The 15519-nt window shown below is 31.2% G+C and overlaps 1 protein-coding gene across 44 annotated transcripts in view; it reads right to left on the bottom strand.

Moving 5' to 3' along the window:
• Nucleotides 1-15519, bottom strand: part of RIMS1 (regulating synaptic membrane exocytosis 1) — a 477491-nt gene that overhangs the window by 159919 nt on the left and 302053 nt on the right. For all 44 annotated transcript variants that reach the window (XM_066253353.1, XM_066253373.1, XM_066253382.1 and 41 more), the window contains 5 exons: nucleotides 12182-12249; nucleotides 11664-11774; nucleotides 9986-10085; nucleotides 5653-5776; nucleotides 1153-1199 (listed from right to left, as the gene is read on the bottom strand). In XM_066253353.1, the coding sequence (XP_066109450.1) occupies nucleotides 1153-1199; nucleotides 5653-5776; nucleotides 9986-10085; nucleotides 11664-11774; nucleotides 12182-12249 (450 nt within the window). The remainder of the gene's footprint in view (nucleotides 1-1152; nucleotides 1200-5652; nucleotides 5777-9985; nucleotides 10086-11663; nucleotides 11775-12181; nucleotides 12250-15519) is intronic.

Raw genomic sequence — 15519 nt, 5'->3', positions numbered from 1 at the left:
CATCATTCTGTTCCCTCCAATTACTTTTAACTGTAAGAAACAGTGCTATAAAATTCTTTGTCAGTATGTCTCTTTTATCAAGTATCCTTAGAATAGTATTTTTCTTGGGTCTCAGTACAAGAACACTGTTGCTTCTAATACTCAGTTTGTTTTTAATATTACAACAATTAATTCTTCAATAGTATCAACAGTATAAATAACACAACTGGTTCCATTTCCATCCGTATACTGGCTATCAGAAAAATCAAAACCAAATCTGGGCTCATCTCTACCAAGTTGCACAACATGATGATATGCATTTGACATACTAACCTAATCTCTGGGTCCTTGTTAATCCCACCCATATATTTTTTACCTCTTATAACCACCATCACTTGTTTTCCCCTTAAATCACCATGTGTTTTATATTCCTAAAAGCTGGGTTACACAATAACACTTGGTGTTCAAGGCCAAATATTATTAATTTAATGCTGACCTACGGCAAATGAATATTTGGGTCTCTTCCATAATTACATTGGAAACTTCTTCCTTGTCCATATTTTATAGAATACATTGTTGTCTACTCTCATCTGGAGTGTTGTTAATGCCCGGGAAGATAATTCAACCCTCTAGAATTACTGTCCCTTGACCTACTCACATCCATTGATCTTGACCTCTAGTGTCTTCACTCATTTCCATGATCATACTGAACACTGTTGTGGTGCAGAAAATCATTTGTTAATGTGCCTGTTTCCTTCACTAGACTGCTCATGGGACTAAGCTAATTTGATTCAACCTGAATAATCCAGTACCACAATAAATTTTTATGTACATCAAAAAAGAACCATTACTGGTATACTAATTGAACTCTGTGAGTGTCCTGACTTTTATGATTCAAAAGGGTATTGCCAGTAAAGATTTTTTTACAGCTACACACACACACACACACACACACACACACACACACACACAGTAGAAAAAGACAAATCTTTGCAAAGTAGAATTTATTTGATTTTCCAATGACTGTCATGGTTGCCAACTATCAATATCATTTGAGCTATTTTAGTATGGTAATACCAATTCATTTATATCAATAACTAAAGAAAATAATAAATCTTGATTCTTCAATTTAACTTAATACATATCATAATAGCAAGGAATTCTTATACTCACTGGACTCCAGGGGAGGATGGGAGCTCTCAGGAATCCGTGGAATGTCACTAAAAGAAACAGTGTAGTGTGAAAATCCCAGTAACTAAACTACCCTGCCTGAGGCACTCACAGCCACATGTCACTTCAGTGGTGTGAAAATCCTCTGGGTCTTTACAGGTGTAGAAATGGGCAGGAGTTTCTATTAAGGTAGTTACTAATGTGCATGAATGTCAAACACCACACAAAAATAAAAACTGCAGTAAAAAATAAGTTTTTATATATTTAATAGCAAAACACTTTAACATGACAACAGTCAGATTAATATTGTGGCTAAAATCACCACAATATTTTTACTACCAAAACAGCAGGTTTTGGAAATTAAAAAATGTTTTTACTTCAATTCTAGAAAATCAAAATGACACATATTTTACAAATCAGTAATATGCTTTACAAACACATCTGAAAGAGTTTACTGGATGAGAGAAATGAAAATATCTCTTGGTAATAAAAGAATATGGTGAATTCCATGGGCAAAGTTAATAAAATGAAAAGGATGAATTGCTTTGAAAATTAAAAATGATATAAGCTTGCAACAAAAAAAGCCATAATATTTTATATATGTGAATATATAATTCATATGCACATATATAACCCTATATAGAGATTCTTATCTCTATACTGAAATTAGTTAAATAGAAAGTCATTTAGGTATGATCGGAAAATGACTTATGAGAACACCCATTCCTGTCACACTCACAAAGTACTCTGAATAAATATTTAATATAACCTCAGCTTAATCCATATTCCACTGTGACTTTAGGATCCCTAGACCAGCTTGGTTTGTGAATCGTGCTGCACAAAACTAATTTACCTCTGGTATTCCAATGATATTTTAGCAACAACATAAGGAGATTTACATATGCAAGTGTTAACATGACATATTAAAGCAGACTGGAGTAAGCTAGTACCCACAGACTTATCGAATATTATTTAAGTATTACTAACCACTTACCTTGATATTTAACTTCAATTTGATTTTCTTTGCAGTTTCAGGGGAAAATAGAAACATAAACAGTTTTCTCCATTTATTATTGTCTTGCCTCTCATTTTTACACATTTTATACAAACTAATTTCTACTCCTTACATTTGGCAATATGCCCAGTGTAATGTATTTTATAAATACATATATTATATATTTCTGTACTACTAATGATTTGTATAAAATAAGTATTTCTTATGAAAATTAAGAAACTAATTAGCAATAACTAAGATGCAAGAAACCAAATATCTTCTGCCATTTTCTTCTAAATTTAATTAGGCAAATAAAATTTAAAAAAATTTAAATCCAGGAACAATATTTTTAGATAGTATAACCTCTGAAAAGCAATCTCATAGTCAATTATAAAATTAGAATATAAAATTCTAAAACCAGGTACAAGCTGTGGCTTTTATGTGTTTGTGAAAAAGGAATTGTAAAAAAGTTGTGAAAAAATTTTTGAATCAGAATTTATTTAATGTTAATTGCTTCAGTAATATTTTTAGGCATAATTTTCCACTTGACATTTACACAAACTTTTAAAATTAGTTCTACCCATAAAGAGTATTGTATTTTGCAGATAGGCAGAAATGGTCAATACCTCAAGATAACTGATGCATCATAGACCATAGGATTAGTTTTCTTTTTAGAGGAAGAGAGAGACAGAAGGAGAGAGATGAGAAGCATCAACTCACAGCTACAGCACTTTATCACTGATTGCTTCTCATATGTGTCTTGACTGGCCAGCTCCAGCCAAGCCAGTGACCCCTTACTCAAGCTAGAGACCTTGGGCTTCAAGCCAGTGACCTTGAGCAACCCTTCACTCAAGCTGCCAAGCCTGTGCTCACACCTGTGACCTCGAGGTTTGGAACCTGGGACCTCAGTATCCCAGGTTGATGCTCTATCTACTGCGCCAGCACCAGTTAGGCTGTTTTCATTTTTTAATTACCACTTTATATCTCTCTTTTTAAAATAATTTACAGTTACACTTGATATAAAATATTGTATTAGTGTCAGGTGTACAATATAGTGATTAGACATTTATAACCTTACAAAGTGATCACCCCGGAGGTCTAGTACTCCATCTGACACCATACACAGCAGTTATCACAATAGTACTGACGATATGCTCTACTTTACATCCCTTTGTCTATTTTTATATTTAGAAATTTATATATCTTAATCTTTTTTACCTTTTTCACCCACCCCTCCAATCGCCTCCTATCTAGTGACCATCAATTTGTCTATCGGTTTGTTTTGTTTGTTTATTCATTTTGTTCTTCATTCCACATATAAGTAAATTTATATGGTACTTGTCTTTCTCTTACTGGCTTATTTCATTTAGCACAATACTCTTTAGGTCCATCCATGTTATCACAAATAGTAACATTTCATTCTTTTTTATGGCTGAGTAAAATCCATGGTATACCAGTACCACTACATCTTCTTTCTCTACTTTTCTATTGAAGGACACCTAAGTTGCTTCCATATCTAGGCTATTGTAAATAATGTTGCAGTGAACACAGAGGTGCATATATCTTTTCAAATTAGCATTTTGAATTTCCAGAGTGGCTAAACCAGGGGTCCCCAGACTTTTTTACACAGGGGGCCAGTTCACTGTCCCTCAGACCGTTGGAAGGCCGGACTATAAAAAAAAACTATGAACAAATTCCTATGCACACTGCACATATCTTATTTTAAAGTAAAAAAACAAAACGGAAACAAATACAATATTTAAAATAAAGAACAAGTAAATTTAAATCAACAAACTGACCAATATTTCAATGGGAACTATGCTCCTCTCACTGACCACCAATGAAAGAGGTGCCCTTCCAGAAGTGCGGAGGGGGCCGGATAAATGGCCTAAGGGGGCCGCATGTGGTCCGCGGGCCGTAGTTTGGGGACCCATGGGCTAAACCATGTTGATCAATGTGCATGTAAATTATACTTGGAATAATTTTTGGAGTCACTATGCCACAAAACTATGAATATTTGGTTTTTCCTTTAAATTAATTAGAGGACTATATTAAACGTAGTTTTGAACTATAGCAAGAATTATTTTTCCAGGATTCTATTTCTCCATGAACTGGAAAATTGATACCAGATATAATTTTCATTTAAACATAATCTCTGTATTCCATACTCTTTTAAATTCTATAATCTGTGACACTTTAGGGATTGGCTATAAAGATTATTACTTTTTAAATTATTTTAATACAAAAGAAAAATAATGAAAATGTTACTCCAGTCCACTTTAATTGTCTGTTTTTTAAAGTCACAAAAACCAATGTTTTAGCTGATCACTTTTAAACCACTACATATCTGAAAGTATTTGGCAATGTGCACAATGCTTGATTTTAGATTTTTTTATACTTTTGAATAATTTTACTTACCTCTTTTCCAGCCTCATATTTACCTTAGCACTAAAACATGTTATGTAAAACTAACATAAATTATATTATTGCTGTGTTTTTAAAAATAAAATCTGTATGGAAATGTACAATAACTTTTGCAAATGTTTATTCTTAATAATCACCACTTAAAATTGGTTATGTGCTTGCCTTTAGAGTTTTATATATATTAATATTACTTTTAGAATATATAATTATATATTTTCAGTCTTTTGAGAATTAGAATTATTATACTTCCTTCTATGTTTTGCATTGACATATTCATGAGGATAATAAAAATTGAAGGTTAGCACTAGTTCAACATAAAAAAATCGTTAAGTACTGGCTTTTTAATATGTTAGACAATAGGAAAAATATTGCCCAAAATATATTCAAACCTTAAGCCAATCATAATGGGACAGTTAAACATCCCTTCCAATAAAATATTGACTGGTAAAATGAATATTCTGGAGGTTGTGGGTTGGCCAGGAAAACTAAACAATATGGGAAATTCCCCACACAGATACAGAAAATATTCTATTGGCTGTAGATAATTAAATTACACCCAAAGTGGAAGTTTAAGAAAATATAATGTTGATCATTATGACCAATTAAAATGTTAAAATATGTCACACTTGCTTGCTTTTTTATAAAAGTTGGAACTACTCATGGGTAAAAATATAGAAAAAAATTCTGTTCTTTTTAGAATAAAAAGTTCATGTAGATATATGAAATCATTACTATTTTAAATATTACAAGAAGATGAGTTTGTTAGTGACTCCCTCTAAGGAAATATTACTCATTAAATTACTAAAAATAAATAGTTCTACCATTAAAAGAAAATATTTTTATTTTATATTTTATTTACATTTTTGATATTACAATTGTTAGATTGTGGAGCTTCTAAAATGTAGTGAGGAAAATTCAATATTCAGGTTTAAAAAAATTAAGAAAATTTAAAAAATCTAAAATGTATGCCCATCACTGAAGTAAAAATTATCCATATTAACATGTATAAATATATAAAGTTCTTTTTAAAACCTATTAATACATGTAATTTACTAAACTTAAGAAGTAAGTTTTTTTAGCCTTACCCAATAGGCCTTGAAACAATAATTTCAACTTGAGGTTCTGATTTTGATTCTAAAATAATGTTGTAAACTTCTTCATTTGTAGCTCCCGGCAGGGGTTTACCATTCCATTCTAGAACTTCATCCCCTTGAATTTAAAAAAAAGGGTATTTTTTACCTTATATATTCTGTGTATTTTTCTTATCTTTTCTCTTTTTACAAAGAAATGCTAAACATATACAAATAGTTTAATTGTCTAGACTCTTCGCTCAAAAGAAAATTGATTGCCATATAATGTCAGCTAAATGGTTCTTCTAAACACTTTTTTCTTTTCTTTCTTTTTTCCCCTTTAACCCAATGACTCCTGCTGGTCACTAATAACAATACAAGCAAAACTACCTTTATCTTTTGAAATATACCAGAAATAACATAAAAATAATCTCATGCTATGGGATGGAATTAGCACAGCTTATTTGGAAACATTAAAAAATAATAATTAGCAGCATGCCCTCCATATAATAAATGTAGGTGTCTCTAAATGTGAAAAATTCTTATTAAACTCTACAGAAATCCTGCTTTATTTTTGGTAGAAAATGCAATAATACTTGTTAGCATGAATTTTCTAATTATAAGTCATGCTTCATTGTCTTCACCAGATGCATAACAGAATAAAAATGCATGAAAGGACTTGAATTCATATCCACAGGGTAACGCAGGTAGCTATGGCAAAACTACAAAGCAAGCAGATGTAAAACTGTTGCATGACAGTTAACCCACTTCCAGATGTTCATAACACACACATTCTATATATAATATATATTGTGAGAATTCAAGTTAGAAAATATTTTTTAAACAATAAAAAATAATAGTCCTCTTTATTTTTCTTAGTTTCTTTGTTGTTTTATTTCCTTTTAGGTGAGATGAGGGGAGATAGTGAGGCAGACTCCTGCATGCGCCCCAACCCAGATCCACCCAGCAACACCCCCCACTCCGAGTATGGAGCTATCCTCAACGCCCTGGGCCAAGCTCAAACCAATTAAGCCACTGGCTGTGGGAGGGTAAGAAACAGAGAAGGGGGAGAAGAGGAGGGGCTGAGAAGAGGAGGGGGAGAGAAGAGAGGGGAGAGAAAAGTGAGGGAGAGAAGAGGGGGGTGAGAAGCAGATGGTCACTCCTCTTGTGTGCCCTGACCGGAAATTGAACCTGGGACGTCCATACACCAGACAGACGCTCAATCCACTGAGCCACCAGTCAGGGCCAATAGTACTCATTACTTTTTGAAATAGTCTAAGATTAATCAAGGAGAGCACATGATATCATGTTACGATTCATGGGCTAAAAGCTTGTTATTTTTCACTGAATTTTTTTTATCATAGATGATTTAGTAAATTTTATATATTTTCATAGGTCCCAAATGGTTCTGTCTGGTACCTTTCAATACATAATGGCAGGCTCAACTACACTCTCCCAGCCTCAGTGATTCTTTGATGCATCTTCATTTTTTGTTCCCCCTTATTTTGTTGTTCTCTACGTCCGTAACATTTTAGTAGCTAAGTAAATATATTTTGAACTAATGAATCAATATCATCATAACCATAAACGTGAAATCCTCTAGGTTTTAACTAGCTTCTAACTAGAAATTTTGTTTTGATAGGACTATTCTTAAGTAATTTCTTTTTTAGTCAATTGTTTGCTTACTCAAAAGTAAAAAGTACATATATGAAAAGCACATGATGCAGCTTTGTTTTGGAAAGAGCATGGTTAAGACCAATAGTTGAATGGTTTCTTATATTTTGACCTAAGAAGTCTCCTAGACATGTTTATCATGTAGGCTATAAATGTACTTTGCTATAAAAAATAAATTAAATAATTACAAATTTAAATTGTTAAATTATTTTAAATTATTTTGGTCAAGTAAAGAAAGTTCATATAATATGAATGTATATATGTATATGTGTGTATGTATATTAAAATTTTTTCTGAAATAATATTTAGCCTGATATTTTTTATTCTGTTCTATTTTGCATTTTTAAAATGATAGATGCAAATAATTAAATTAATTTTACTACCCAATAATGCTCTGCAATCAACATTTTGCAAAAGCACTGCATTGTAATATTTTCCTCTTTATACACAGGAACCTGGAAACATTACTTTTATTATCATATTAATACATTTATTTATTTGAAAGACAAAATATCCTAAAGCAGAAGGTAGTCTCTTTAACATTATTTATTTATATGTGATTAATCTCTTCAGGCAGGGATGTAGATTATGATGATATAAAGATGAAAAAGAGACTTTATTTGTCCTTAAATTTGCGGGAACATGAGTAACTTTAACAAAATGATAGTTCATCTGAGAAGCAGTAGAGCCAGGTAGTGCCAAAGATGTAGTAATTAATTACTGCTCCAGATGAGATATCAGCAAACACTTTAGAATTAGGCACCTTTAGAAGAGTATTGAAGGATGGAAAGGAGTTCAACAGGCAGAGCACAAGAGCAGAAGGAAACCGGGTCAACTAGAGGCACCGCCCAGTACTTATAAGCAGAAACATTTTTCCAAGGACTCACAGGTATGTTGCCATGGCTGGACAGTGAAGTGAATTGTAATGGAGGTGGCTCAAATTGTTAGGTGAGGACAAAGCTACAGAGCTTGACTTGAGCCGGTCATTACTGGGAGACACTGAAGGGTCTTAATAAGAAGAGTGTCATTGTATGTTTGTGTTTTTGATGATGCTATTAAGTAGCAATACAGAGCATGGATTTAAGAGGGACATCTGGAGCAGAGGAAGCTATGGCAAGATTAAAGCAAGACTGCAAATGCTGAACAAGTCACGCTAATAAGAAAACATGTCATTTTATAGACCAATCATATTGATATGCAAATAGAAGGAAAATTAGTTCTTCCATTATAATTTAAGTCAAACAGAATATTTGATCTAATATATTAAAATACTTTTTCAAATGCATCAATTCTTTAAAGTGAAAGTACACTTATATGTTTTATAGGTTACCATTTTAGATTTTAAGTTTCTCAGACTATAGGCACATAAAGGTGTTAAATAAATTAAATTTTAAAATTTTCACTATCTTCAGTAATCTTTTATTAAAAAACAGAAAGAAAAAGTGAAAATCCATTATGTTTATTATCTGATCTGAAAATTCAGATTTTTATAGTTAAAGTTATCTTATATCAAAGTAGTCAACAAGAGATTCTTATACTTTCTAAGGCTTGGTTTTGACCATCAAATAAGCAGAGTTCAGTTTACTGAAAGTCACTCCTGAGTTAGTCATTGAATGATAACTAGTTCCTGGTAAGAGATAATAGTGTACTGTACTTATGCACATCTTCAAAGCTGTATGTATAGTAGTAAAATAAACAACCTCATTTTGAATTTTCTCTTTATACAACACCTGCATAGCCTGTTCTTATCAAAGAAAAAGCCCAAATGATGTTGAACTGATATTCTGATCATCAATAACAATAAAAATATCTTTAATAATCACAGAACATTTTTATAAAGGCCTCAACAATTATAATCTTAAGGTATAAAAACTAAAAACATAGCCTAGAAATGTTCTCTTCATTTGTAGCTATCAGCAGGGGAATACCATTCTATTCTAGAATTTCATCCCCTTTAACAAGAACAACAACAAAAATAATATTATATATATTTACCTTATATTTGCTTCATTTCCTTATCTTTTTCTAATTTTATAAATAAATCCCAAACATATTCAAGTAGCTTAATTGTTTAGGCTCTGCTCTCAAAAGAATATTGGTTGCCATACTATAAAAAAGTGTTTCTATTATGTTAAGGTTACAAAGGAATATAATATAAATTTCCAAATATTTATACTAAGAAGTAACTCATAAGTACAATTTTTGTCACACTTAAATTAATGAGTATGTTACATAATCTCTATAAGAAATGTGATTGGAATTTTATTTTATTAAAAACACTGCTACTGAATTAGTGTTTTGGGACCATTTTGAAAAACTGTAGTAATTACTATAGCTTAAATATAAAGCAAAAAAATGGTGATATTTCTTTTCTCAAGCCTAAATTATTTATATTTTTGTCGCCATATTGTGAAGACATCTATGAGAATTGGTAATCTTTCAGCATTTTACATCTATTTATTTTTACATAAATAAAAAGGGTTCCTATACATATTCTCTCCAACTTGTTAGTGATGTATAGTTAGCTATTATTGCAATACCAAGAAAAAAATATCTATTCATGCATTAAAATTAGCTATTTACTTAATTGACTTATATATAACTTACCCAAAATTGAAAACCATCAACTCATGCATAAAGTACACATTGTTGTAATGTTAAAAAGAAACTTTACCTGCTCTTAAATGTCCAACTACATCTGCAAGGCTACCCTTCTTTACTTTGGTGATGAAGGCACCAAGGCGTCCTAAGTCAGTCATTTTTCCTCCAACAACCTAGATAATTATAAATTTATAAGTGCCCAAGACTGAAACATAAGTTTATTAGTTTGAGGGATTAATCAAACAGCCTTTTATGATGTATTTCAAATTGAGTGTGGAGACATTAATGAAGGGAAATGCATTTATGATTAAAGAAGCTGGCAGTGTAGTTTTAAAAAGAAAACATTTTGTTATATTTAAGATGACCATGTAATCTAAGGAAGCTCATGTACCAACTGCTTATATCGACCTAACAATACAAAGTGTCATGAATACAAATGCCAGATATTCCTCTCTTACCAACAAAAGGAAGTGCTTGACACTGATTACATTAGGGCTCCTTCTTTTTTATCCTCTCAATTCATGCCCACCATTTGAATTATTTTTCTAAATGCAAATAATTCCCCATGGTCATATCAGATCTTGCTCTCTTTTAGATTTTTAGTGGAATGTAGGTCTAAGACTTAAGGACTAGGAATTCAAACCAATAGCCCACTTCTGAGAAGCAATTTACCTTGGTCAAAGAGTAACAGTCTAAGTTCATCTCTGCTACTGATCATGTGAATGAGCCTCCCATCTTAAATATATATGTGTTTTAGTCTAACTCTCAAAGTCTGAGTTTTATTACTGAATATTTAACATTCTCTCCTGGCTTGTCTACTGTAACTAAAATTAAATAAATTTAAAAGCTTCTAAGTTTAATTTCTTCCAAAGCAGGGCTTCATATGTATAATTAGATGTTGGAGGAATATTCTCAAAGGTTGAGATTGATTCAACACTCTTAGGAATGTGTCCATTAGTGGAGGTAACTAGAATTATTTCATAACAATATAAATAAATGGTAATAATCAATAAGGTGATACTATTAAGTACATTGATGTAAAATTTTTAGTTGGATTAATAGTCAGTGGTTTGGAAGAGGTCAAACTATCACACAACTGTAATACAATCTCTTGGTAAATAATTTTAAAGCCACATATTTGAATGTTTCTTTACATTTTTGAAAGTAAATAAAACCATGTGATTTAACACATCTGTATACACATAATAAAGAAAAATGTATGTATATATTTTTCATACAATAAAATAAAATCTTTGGTAATTAATTACTTTTTAATTATATCTGTTAAAAGTCAATATTTTTAAAAGATACATTTTACTTTTTTGGTATGACTATAAATTCTATTGCACTTAGAAAACAATATCCTTAATACTATTTCATGTTGTTCATCAAGATATAATAAAATTATGCAGTCCACATTATCTAACATTTTTATCACCCATTCAAATGTTTTTGATATAAAAATCATTCTTGAACTTTTATATTTAGAAAAATATTCTTTAGTTTTTCTATATTTTATTGAAGTTTCCTAATATACCATTGTCATATTAATAAAGTATTTTCCAAATATTAACCTAGATAAAATGCTAAATCTACCATAAGACTTCAATATATTAACAAGACATATTCACTAGAAGGACTTTATTTGGAAAGGAGAGAGAAGTATTTAAAAATCATTGTCAGAAACTTTGTAGACTATAGTCCATACTGAAATTCACTCATTAGGAAACACTGAAAACCAGTGTACTTACTTTCAGACCCAGTAATGCACCGGATTCTTTGGGCATGGTTGTTCTCTTGTTAAGAATAACACGTCCAATTAACCGGTCTCCCTCTTTAGATGGCTGCCACGTTACAGGATGCTATTAAAACATGAATAAAGTTAAAGAAAAGTTTTCTTTCCTATCTACTCATAATTATTGGTTGTCACATGATGTGCTTTCTTCAGTTAAAAGACATTATAGAGGGAATTCTTGATTCTGATGGACTCTATTCCTTGGATTATAACAATTTTCATTTACAACTATATTTTATTCACAATAGACACTTATACTAAATAGTTCTAAAAGTAATCAGCAACTATGCACATCTCTAAAAGTAGTCTGAAATAAATTAATTGGAATTTAAAAATATATCTGCTTATATAAGAAAACGGATTTGTATTTTAAATTGTTGCTAATGTTGATACCACTAACCAAATAATATCTAACTTCTATATAATTATCAACTTAATTATTTCTTTTTATTTAAAATTTGTTATAAAGCTTACCGAACTAATCGGTGATGTTTCCCGGCTATGCCACGTGGCAGGATCCAACCAGTAATAATCCAAGTCACCTGCACAAGAGGGGGGAAAATAAAAAGAAAGTGCAATGATTTAAAGCAGATAATGCTTTAATCATTTTAAGTTCAACTTCTTCAATCTATAAACGGTCATGAATATCATAATCTTGTGTGTGTATATCCCAGAATAATGCACATCTGCATTGCAGAGGCTATGACTTGAATCCTTGGAATGAATGTATTACAAATGCACATCATACTATAGGAGAGCTTCCTTTCAATGTCATCATCAGGCTAGAAACACACATAAAAAGTACAGAAGGTACTGATTAATGCTCCCCTTCCCCCTCAGATGACTATGCACACCAAGGCACAACCTGCCATCTAGTGATGCTGGCTTAGACTTTATTCATTGAATTGAGATAGGTATTTATATTTAGTGTTTTCTTTTTTCCTCTTCTGAACTGTATCATGTCTTTCAAAATTATTCTCTGGCCTCTATCCTCTTCCCCCATCAGCTGAAAAACAGGACAAATACTCTCAGGACATGGTGTGGAGTGATGAAATATCAAGAATAACTTTTAGCAAAAGAGTACATACAAATGACAGAGTATTCAATTTTACTTAACCCATAAAAAAAACTTTTACAATTTTAACTTTGTAAACATGAACTTATAAAACTTTAAGTTTTGTGGGTTTTTTTGGCTTAAAAACATAATGTTAAAGAAAGTATACGAGAAAAAAAAAGAAAAGAAAAAGGAATGGAAAACACCAGTGCTTTCAGTATTTGCACAGAAAGAAAGGGCAGAGTGGACAACTCATGTGAAAAAAATGACCTTTTACATTTTATAAATCAGATGATGTCAGTCAAAATTTTTCCTCCCTGTGGATCTTGAAAGAGAAAATATTAAGAGTGTGTAAAGCACGCTAGCTAACAATGAGATATTTAGCGGACTATCGGGGAAATATGTTTGGCTGATATCCAGGAAGGTTTAAGTAAAATAAACTTTTTATGTAGATGACGGTCATGGCAGAGATAGGCACTAAGAAAGAAATGTAATAGAAAATAAGAATTTCAAATACACAGGTATAAAAAAAATCCATACACTTTAATTTCTTAGTGACTGCTTCCCTTTCTTTCTAAATAATATTTTAGAAAGGTTGATGGAGAATGTTATACATACTACAATAAATAGGAATATGTTCTTTAAATAAGTCATTTAGATAAAAGTAATATATTCTACAATGGAATGAATATTAAAAATTGAATTAGCAGAAACTATATTCTATTAAAATTTACTCCACATGGAATTTATATCCTCTCAAAATCATATACTTTAAACATGTATATGACTTGGTGTCTATAATTATAGATTTTTAATCTTCTCTTGGATCACATCTGTTAATGAAATATAAGAAAATTTGTAAAAGTGTCTTTTTTCTCCTTTATTTTAATTGTTTTTAAAAGTCATATGTTTATTTTCAAGTTAGTGTGTACTCAACACCTTATTCTCTTGGAAAAAAATGTAATTATAATAATAATATTAAAATATTACAAATATCATTTAAAAGATTACTGCAATTCATAAAGCTTTCTCCCTAAAATTTCAATTACGTACTAATAAGATCTGATGAGTTCTTAAGTACTGATTCATTCTGAAATACTGTGATAAACCACTTAGATAAAATGAGTAATTAATTTGAAAGCTTCTTTGAGAAGTCTTTGAGGTTAAAAAATGATGAAAATCTACACTTTTTAAAAAACTTCAAGAAAACAAAGTTTGTTGTATGCTTCAATAACCTTAGAATCAGGCATCCCCAAACTACTGTGTGCGGCCACATGTGGCCCCCTGAGGCCATTTATCTGCCCCCCCCCGCACTTCCGGAAGGGGCACCTCTTTCATTGGTGGTCAGTGAGAGGAGCACAGTATGTGGCGGCCCTCCAACGGTCTGAGGGATAGTGAACTGGCCCCCTGTGTAAAAAGTTTGGGGACCCCTGCTAGATCTTAAAACCTGTACACCTGGGGATCCTTCTCTGGCTTATGGCCTACTTTCTCATAGTGGTTCGACCCTGTGTTTCATTCAATTTGTCCTAAGTAAATCTAGATAAACGTTTCTCCTGAATGTTTGCTTATATGTAAAGAATCAAAGATGATGTTTCTAATACTTTTTAAAAATTTATTTATTTATTTATTTATTTATTTATTTATTTATTTTAGAGAGGAGGGGGGAGATAGAGAGAGAGAGAGATAGAGAGAAGGGGGAGGAGCAGGAAGCATCAACTCCCATATGTGCCTTGACCAGGCAAGCCAGGGTTTTGAACCGGCAACCTCAGTGCTTCCAGGTTGACACTTTATCCACTGCGCCACCACAGGTCAGGCTCTAATACATTTTGGTGATGATATCAAGCACACTTTACTATGAGAACACCGCTTTCAAGCAATGTTATTCTATCATCTATATACCTTGTAGGACAATGGTCTTAACTGGAGAGTTTAATTGGTTTGAGATGGGACAGATATAGTTTGCTAGGTGATTCAGCAAACTATAATTCTTAACTTATCTTGGCAGTGGTAATATGGATGCTACAGATTCAGCTAAAAATAAATTTTCTCCCAATTTTGGTCATACAGAGCATTGTAGCTAGCTACTAAAAATTGCTATTCAATTTAAAAATACATTCAATATTTTAACATACAATTATATTTTATATATTTTAGCATATCATTATACTTCCTTCACATTCTGAACAGATGCTAAAGTTTTCTTATTATTAATTTCCATTATCACCCATTAAAATATAATATTTTTGTTTAAAGACAAAATAAAATTCAAAAATATAAATAGGTAGTTTTAAACTATATGTTTCTTCTTTCCATGTAATTACTAAATTTTGAAGATATTGACTTTTTAAGTACTCTAATTTGTCTTTAAAGTCACAACTCTCTCTTATTAATGAAATTAGCAACATTCAACAAAACGCCCTCCTAAAATATTCAGACTCTAGAACTTCATTAATATAAAAAAATTCCTTATTTTTCTAATATGTGATTAAAGACATTGATTTCAAGTGGCATGGCTACAATATAATAAATTCATAGTATTTGCTTATAGAATTAATAAAAACGTATTTTGGTTCTAATGTTCAATATAACTACAAAGGAGCAACTCTATTATCATTTTTTGAGCCTACTTAAATAATTCAAGTTCATAAATAGCCAATTCAATGAAGCATTATAATTTTAAGCATTATTTTTTTGTGAAGACTTTAAAAATAGATCTTTATCTTATCCCTTGTAAAAAAAGAGATTAAACAATGTGGAA

The sequence above is a fragment of the Saccopteryx bilineata genome, chromosome 1, assembly GCF_036850765.1.
Source record: "Saccopteryx bilineata isolate mSacBil1 chromosome 1, mSacBil1_pri_phased_curated, whole genome shotgun sequence".
Classification (NCBI taxonomy): domain Eukaryota; kingdom Metazoa; phylum Chordata; class Mammalia; order Chiroptera; family Emballonuridae; genus Saccopteryx; species Saccopteryx bilineata.
This window is presented reverse-complemented; position numbering and strand designations above follow the sequence as displayed.